The sequence below is a fragment of the Leiobunum rupestre genome, chromosome 1 (assembly GCF_980474605.1).
Source record: "Leiobunum rupestre chromosome 1, qqLeiRupe1.1.hap1, whole genome shotgun sequence".
NCBI lineage: Eukaryota > Metazoa > Arthropoda > Arachnida > Opiliones > Sclerosomatidae > Leiobunum > Leiobunum rupestre.
The window spans coordinates 84,006,228-84,014,383 of NC_143384.1; the positions used below are offsets into that span (position 1 = coordinate 84,006,228).

An 8,156-nucleotide genomic window follows, 5' to 3' on the forward strand; every position below is an offset into this window, starting at 1 on the left:
TAATTATAAATTCAATTGGTAACCAATTCATATTTAGGGCTTCGTAATTTGAATTGAACTTATAACCCATTAAAATATAATTTATGTATATTATTTAATATAATATATATAATATATAACTATATAATTTAAAAATATAACAAATAAAACGTTTCAAGAAATATATGCCTGTATAGTTCTTCAGAAGGGACATATATTATAGGAAAAAGCTCAGCTACGCTGAGTAAAGAAGGTGATATATAGGTAGACCTGAGTCATCGTTGCGGTCAGTTCTCGATAATTCACTGTCCAAATACGGCCAAATATTCTTCTACTATATACTTTTGTCAAAATCAAGACAGATTTTAATTGGTTTACATTGAAAAGCAGCTGTCATTGGTCTAGTGCCATATATTTGTCTAACCCATGTGACTGTGGGGACCTTAGAATATAAGAGCCCTTGTAAAAACATTATCTTAATCGGAGTAGTGGCGTACTTCTTTGATACCAAGTGGCTGGAGACCAGTTTATTTCAAGTCAGTCAGTTCTCGATAATTCACTGTCCAAATACTGCCAAATATTCGTCTATTACATACTATTATCAAAATCAAGACAGAAAAAAGTTTCGTACTGCGACAAATGGAATGGATGTACAATGAAAAGCAGATGTCATTGGACTAGCGCCGTATATTCGTCTTATTCATTTGATTGTGGGGTGATATCAATTGGCTGCAGAGGGTGATTTATTTGACCTTAGTCAGTCGTTAATAATTAACTGTGCAAATACTGCCAAATATTCGTTTACTATACACCAGTTGGATATGCAAAAGAAAAAAGCCGGACTACGTGATCTGGCCGTGGAATCTGGAGTTATAGCTGAAGGCTCCATTACTAAGGTACTGGAAGGCAAACATTACAACAGATCCGTACGTTTTCATAAAATTACCTTTGAAGCGTTTATGAGACTAGCTTGGAAGCTTTCGTTGTGGGGTTTGAAAACGAAGGTCAGCAACCCCATAAAATGCACGTGGCCACGAATGTATTCCAAGAACTTCAGATGGACCCATCTCCAAATACCTACGAGTCTAAAGTAGTAGTAGTTCTGCGAATTAATTATTAATAAATTCGTTGAATCTTGCGAAACGAGAGAGGCACTCTGGCAAAATTCTGGATGACCTACGTAGATATGGTTGCCATTTTACTACGACTACTTCGGGCTAACAGATAAGGTAATTGGTATCTGCATCTATCCGCGATCCGAGAAATCATTCTACGGATATTTGCCATGGATAAACCTAACTATTCCCGATATTTAACTGTCTATTACTGGCATATGAATAAGCTCAATAAAACGTTTCCGGAATTGTTTGAACATTTTTTACGACGGTGAATTTTCAGTTCAGCTTAGGCAAAACAACCCGTTTGCCCGAATCGCTATTGACCAGGCTTCCGAAGAGACAGTAAATAAAGATACTCAAACTGCTGGTGGAACTCGAGGTTTCAGTCTCAAACCTGGAACCGTTTCCCGTTATTACCTCACTGCCTAATTCAGAGCAGATGCGTTGCGACAGTTGAGAGAACAAATCTCTCTACAAGAACCAGGAATATCTCGCCAAGATTTGGGAAAAAGTCGAATAAAAAGGGTTGAAGAAGACGTTTCTTCTATCGTCGAGTCACTAGAGAGTAACTGGACCAATCCTTTTGGCGGCGTTGCATCCGTCATCGTAAGTCTTTCTACAGGTGCGGCAGCAACGAGTGCGGTTTCTTAAGACCTTCTTTCCGCTGGGTGAAAAGGCGAAGAAACTTACCAATAATTTTTGGAAAATCGATTGAAAACCAGAACCGAATTTCACGACCCCATCAAAAAGCTAAATTTAACAACATTCAGCTCGATGATAAAGAACATTTTTAAGGGGGGAAAATAAAGACATTGCTCTTAAATCTGACCGTAGACTTTTCGCAAATATGGTTTTAATAGCTGATAACCGAAAACTTAATATGGAAGACGTTTTTGGTCATCAGTTAGGCCCTTTGCCCTGGACTCTAGCAAATCCGGATGGCACTCTCAAAAAGACCAACAAAGCTGCTCTGGGGAAGTATCTAGAAGACAAAGTAGCTCCAGCTGAAGTAATACCTTCAACGAATGCTTCACTAATTGATGCAATGGCCCTTATCCAGAAACTTGAAGGGGAGAACCATACGTTCGAAGAGCTGTCGAACCACATTTTCAAACAGATTCTCCACGTTGCTAAAAACAGCAAACGGATAGACGTAGTATTCGACGTCTATAGAGAGCGTTCTATTAAGAACGCGGAAAGAGTAAATAGAGGATCCTGGGAGAGTTTGTCCTTTAGCCAATTTAACGGAAGCTGGAAAGGTCAAAATCGAAGAGAATTGCTCGGAGACGTAGTTATGCCTTAAAATAACAAAACACGATATAAAAGAGACCGAAGCTGGGACACGCCTTCTTTTACACGCTCAACACGCTTCCAAAAATTATTCAACTTTAATATGCATTTCCGATGATACCGACGTTCTGGTTTTATTTATCACTTTCTCCTCTCAGATAAAATCAAATGTTTTAATCAGAAGAGGAACTCGGGCTCGCGTGAGAATGGTGGATATTACAAAGATATCCAACGCTATCGGAAATGCACTTTGCGAAGCGCTACTTGGTTTGCATTGCTTTACTGGATGTGATACCGTAAGTTCAATGGCTGGTCAGGGGAAATTGAAAGCGCTCAAAATTATTTCCAAAAATGAGAAGCTAAGGTCCGTCGTTACTGGTCTTGGAGACAACTTGAGCATTTCTGAAGAAACAATAGCGGGAATAGAAGAGCTAACTTGTCAAGTGTATTGTAGTTACACAAAAATAAAAAAGTCAATACACTTCGATATCAAATCTTCAAAGCTAAAAAGGGTAACTTGGAATCGGGACAGCTGCTGCCTTGTCTAAGACACCCGTCGAGCAAATTATCAAGCTGGTACTTGGAAACGAAGCCTTTTAAATTTTCCTGATATTCTTAACCCAACAAATAACCATGGTTGGATATGTGACGAAGAAGGATATCTAGAAATAAATTGGATGACAGATTTACCAGCCCCAGAGACGGTTTTAAGTCTTATGGCTTGCAAATGCTCTAGAAACTAGAATATGTAAACCAACGGAATGTACATGCATTTTAAACTGACTCAAGTGTACATCAGCGTGTAAATTGGCAAACTGTGGAAGTCGATTTGATAGGTCATGAAGACAGTGACTCATGCAACAGCGATGAGGACTAATTAGATTGTACTTAAAATATTATATACTGTATATTCATAAATTTAAAATACATAATTTATTTAAAATTTCGTTCTTAAAATGGGTGTATTTTTTATTTTTCTCGTTTCAATAGAGCGACATTCTGCCATCCCCCTTGGACTTTTCTTATCGTAGCACCACTAATAAGTACTCTAACGACAAGTTAAATACCTTAAAATAACGATAATTAGATAAAGAACACATTGTGTTCGTTCATAAAAATCTAGGTGGCGCTTTTTAGTACTGGGGAGTAGTGATCGTACGGGGTGACATTTGAGCCGGGTCTGGGTCGGGGAGATAAAATACCCCGAAAAACCGGGTCGGGTCAGGTCGGGGTTTTTGAGCGTTTTCTAATTACAAAAGTAACGAGAGTAGTTGCTTCAACGGCCGACTAGTTAAAAGAAAAAGGAAAAATATAATTGTATAATATTATTTCATAAGTGTTTTACTGAGAGTTACTCACAAGACAGACTGAATTACGGGCTTCGTCACCGTTTTGCGTCCGCTTGCTCCCGCGTCACACGTAGCCTTTGACAGCGCCTCGCTAGGGTTAGATTTTCTTCTGGTGATGACGTCGCTCCGTTACTAGCTCTCAGTGCAATATTTCCCAAAGTCACAAACTTATTGAACAATATTATAGACTAACGCTAAAACCAAAAACGAAATCAAAACCACGGCGAACGAGAGGCGAGCCAGGCGACCTTTGTACCCTCGAACGAGAGAATAGGCTGCTGGCTTGCCCGATTTTTTTCCCATTTGGTTGTAGCTAAGCGCTCGCTCGGGCGTTTATTCATTTTTTTATTTGAAAAAACCCGACTTAAAAAAAAACCCCGACCAAAATATTTAACAACCCGACCCGACCCGACCCAACCCGACCCGACCCGACCCGACCCGACCCGACAATTTAGATTGCCTTTTTCAGGATTCAACGGGATTTCTGTGGTTGCATCCCTTTATACTTTAAAATTTAAATAAAAGTTTATTTTTTATCTTATTGCCTAACACAATAGAAATCATATTTTTGTACTTATTCTATGCTCATAACCTAGCGATGGTTGAAAAGCTTTTTAACTTAAATTTAAACCTAAATAAACTGACTACCTGGGGCTACACTTGCATCCTAATAGTGTAATTTTTCTACAATTCAACAAATATTTAATCGACGGCTACAATTAATAACTTCCATTGATTTAGTTTATATTTATTTGAGAAAGTGTGTAGTACTTCATAGTGCTTCTTAATTCAAACGTAACGCGTTTCGGTTTTACTCAACACTTGTATGTTAAAATGTGACCAACGGCTTAGCCCAAGTAATCTTAATTGCATTTGTTAGGCTAAATGCCAGAATTGCCCCTGCAATACATTTTGCATTTTAATTTGAACCCTCAAGTTTTATTCCAACATTTGGGTAAGATACGCGCTATCATAATTGAGTTTTCACCGTTACCCCAGTTCATCATCAGTTCACTTTTCAGTTTCAGGCTTTCAGCAGTGCGTCGCGGTCTGAAACAGTAAGATGGCTTTGTTATTTTTACAGGCTGTCTCCAGGAAAAACTTAGTGAAGGCCAATTTTGATGATTTCGAGTTAGCAGTAAATTCCAGTACACTTACTGGAAAAATTTCCACCCGCCAAAAAAATTCCGAAACTGAAATATCTAAAATTTAATTTGACTGTACACTATAGAAAACTTTATTTTTAAAAACAAAAAAGTGTTCTATAGTGTAACGTCAATCGTTGAAAATTACTTTATTTCAAGTTAATTATATTTACACTAGTCAGAGTGATAAAATTACAATATTAATAAAATGTCGTTCAATTTACGAAAACTATCTGAAGTAAGTTTAAAAATGAAAAATACATCGTTAAAGACGTCTACGAAATAAGTCTTTTCAAGGCTTTTGCTTCCTCAACCTCTCTCAAATTAAAACAGGAACAACGTCATTCTTCACAAATTTTAAACTTCGTGAGGGAACTCGATCTTGATAGGTGTGTCTGGGTTCCTTGGGACACCCTCTTTATGGTCTCCAACTGGGCGATATTCTAACTCTTCTCTTGTTACGACTGTCGAAATCGCAACTTGGTCGATGAAGTCATAAAATGGCTCATTTTTGACGCAACTGGCATCGACGTTGACGCAATCGGAGCCAAATACCATTCCTCTATCCACAACTGCGTTGTCTGCGTCAGATTGGGCAACTTCCGCTTTCACGGCGTGGGCGCAGTGGGGCTTTTCAGTGAGAGATTCAATCTGTTCCGTCGTTAAACGTCGTAGCTGCACCAAACAATACCTACCTCCCGTTTGAGGACCCGAGAGGTCAAATTCACGAGGCTGTGATTGGCACACTGGTTCTGTGTGGTGACTGTTCAAAGTGCCAAATTGGATTACAGCTAGACCATGAATTCGATGGTGCACTTGAAGGGTTATATTGGTAGATAAGTTCTGATCGCTACTGGGGCATATTTGGGCCATTGTCCCCAGAGTGTGACGTGTTCTTTCGTAGCAAAGTAAAAAGTTCTTATGTTTGGGAGTACACCCAAAGGGCTTCTCGGCCGTATGAGTTCTTCGGTGGCGAATCAAATTCCCCTTACGAGCAGACGCGAAATTACACTGGTTACACTGGAAGAGTTTTTCGCCCGTGTGCTTTCTTCTATGAAGAATCAAATTCTCCTTACGAGCAGACGCGAAATTACACTGGTCACACTGGAAGGGTTTTTCGCCCGTGTGCTTTCTTCTGTGAAGAATCAAATTCCCCTTACGAGCAGACGCGAAATTACACTGGTCACACTGGAAGAGTTTTTCGCCCGTGTGCTTTCTTCTGTGAAGAATCAAATTCCCCTTACGAGCAGACGCGAAATTACACTGGTCACACTGGAAGGGTTTTTCGCCCGTGTGCTTTCTTATGTGAAGAATCAAACTACCTTTATTTGAAGACGCATAATTACACTGGTCACACTGGAAGGGTTTTTCGCCCGTGTGCTTTCTTCTGTGGCGAATCAAACTACCATTTTTTGCAGACGCGTAATTACACTGGTCACACTGGAAGGGTTTTTCACCCGTGTGCTTTCTTCTGTGAAGAATCAAACTACCTTTATTTGAAGACGCGTAGTTACACTGGTCACACTGGTAGGGTTTTTCGCCCGTGTGAGTTCTTTTGTGGCAAATCAATTGCCCCTTATGAGTAGACGCGTAGTTACACTGGTCACACTGGAAGGGTTTTTCGCCCGTGTGCTTTCTTCTGTGAAGAATCAAATTCCCCTTACGAGCAGACGCGAAATTACACTGGTCACACTGGAAGAGTTTTTCGCCCGTGTGCTTTCTTCTATGAAGAATCAAATTCCCCTTACGAGCAGACGCGAAATTACACTGGTCACACTGGAAGGGTTTTTCGCCCGTGTGCTTTCTTCTGTGAAGAATCAAATTCCCCTTACGAGCAGACGCGAAATTACACTGGTCACACTGGAAGAGTTTTTCGCCCGTGTGCTTTCTTCTATGAAGAATCAAATTCCCCTTACGAGCAGACGCGAAATTACACTGGTCACACTGGAAGGGTTTTTCGCCCGTGTGCTTTCTTCTGTGAAGAATCAAACTACCTTTATTTGAAGACGCATAATTACACTGGTCACACTGGAAGGGTTTTTCGCCCGTGTGAGTTCTTTTGTGGCAAATCAAATGCCCCTTATGAGCAGACGCGTAGTTACACTGGTCACACCGGAAGGGTTTTTCGCCTGTGTGAGTTCTTCTGTGGCGAATGAAATGACTCTTATCGTTCGTTGCGTAGACACATTCTGAGCACTTGTGCATTTTCTCTCCTCGGCTGCTCATTTGAAAAGTTTCACTCTGAATCCAAGGCTCTTTTGGATTTATGAACTAGTGTTACTTATACAAAAACCTAAAACAAATTAAAAAATTAGCGAAAATCAATCATCACGGAGAACAACAACGCATGATGACACAATCAAAAGCTATATCACCTTATATTTCATTAGTTTTAGTATCAGGTAAGAATTATTTATAGGTCATCTGGTCGCTTGTTTTCGGCGAATGCACTAAATTATCTTAAGGGGGAGGAACTTTGGCAGTGGCGGAGGAAGGGGGGCACAGGGGGGCAACAAATTGGTTTGAAAGAGGCACTAAAAGCTTGGCGGTGAGGTGCCGAAATGATCTATGGAAAACCATATTTTTTTTTTAGTTTTTAATATAACATATATTCATATTAATTGCCTTTGTGGCTATTTTCATTTACAATGTCTGTGTACGGTACCTCATTAAATTTATATTGCCTTGTGGCTATAAATTACAAGTCGCCTTCGTGAATATAAATTACAAGTTGCCTTCGTGAATATAAATTACAAGTGGCCTCAGTGAATATAAACAAGAATGTATTGAAGTTACTAAGAATATTTGAGCATAGCATTAATCCCTGGTACCATCCTCACAGCTTTTGTGGAGAAAGTTCGTCTGCAATTAAGGCGCATTCAAGGTTATACCATATAGCAAACTTGAATTGGAAAGCAGGCGAATTTAAGCTACAAAGGCTGCGAGGATGGGAATCAGAATCCTGTAGTCCAATATTCTAGTAACTTCAATACATTCTTGATATAAATTACACATAGTTGGTTTTTTATATGAAAGCTTGGCAGAGTTGGAAAACTCGTGATACATGATTGAGATAAACGTAAACGATTAACCATGCCATGCTAGGCTACCCATAAACACTTTCTCATCAAAGGTCTGTTTTTGATTGAAAGTTTTATCAAAATAAGCATATTTCACTTGCTTACTATAGAACCAGTTTAACACCTATTATCTTGTTATCTAAGACTTAATGGGAAATTAAAACTCAATTTGACATAACCAATTATCAGCATTAT

The 8,156-nt window shown here is 39.3% G+C and overlaps 1 protein-coding gene across 1 annotated transcript; it reads right to left on the reverse strand.

The window, feature by feature from the left end:
• Positions 1-5,211: 5,211 nt before the first annotated feature.
• On the reverse strand, positions 5,212-7,107 carry LOC149968609 (uncharacterized). The gene has a single exon (XM_090167913.1). The coding sequence runs from the start codon at positions 7,105-7,107 to the stop codon at positions 5,239-5,241; it is 1,869 nt and encodes a 622-aa protein (XP_090024039.1). The 3' UTR covers positions 5,212-5,238.
• Between the last annotated feature and the right edge of the window lie 1,049 nt (positions 7,108-8,156).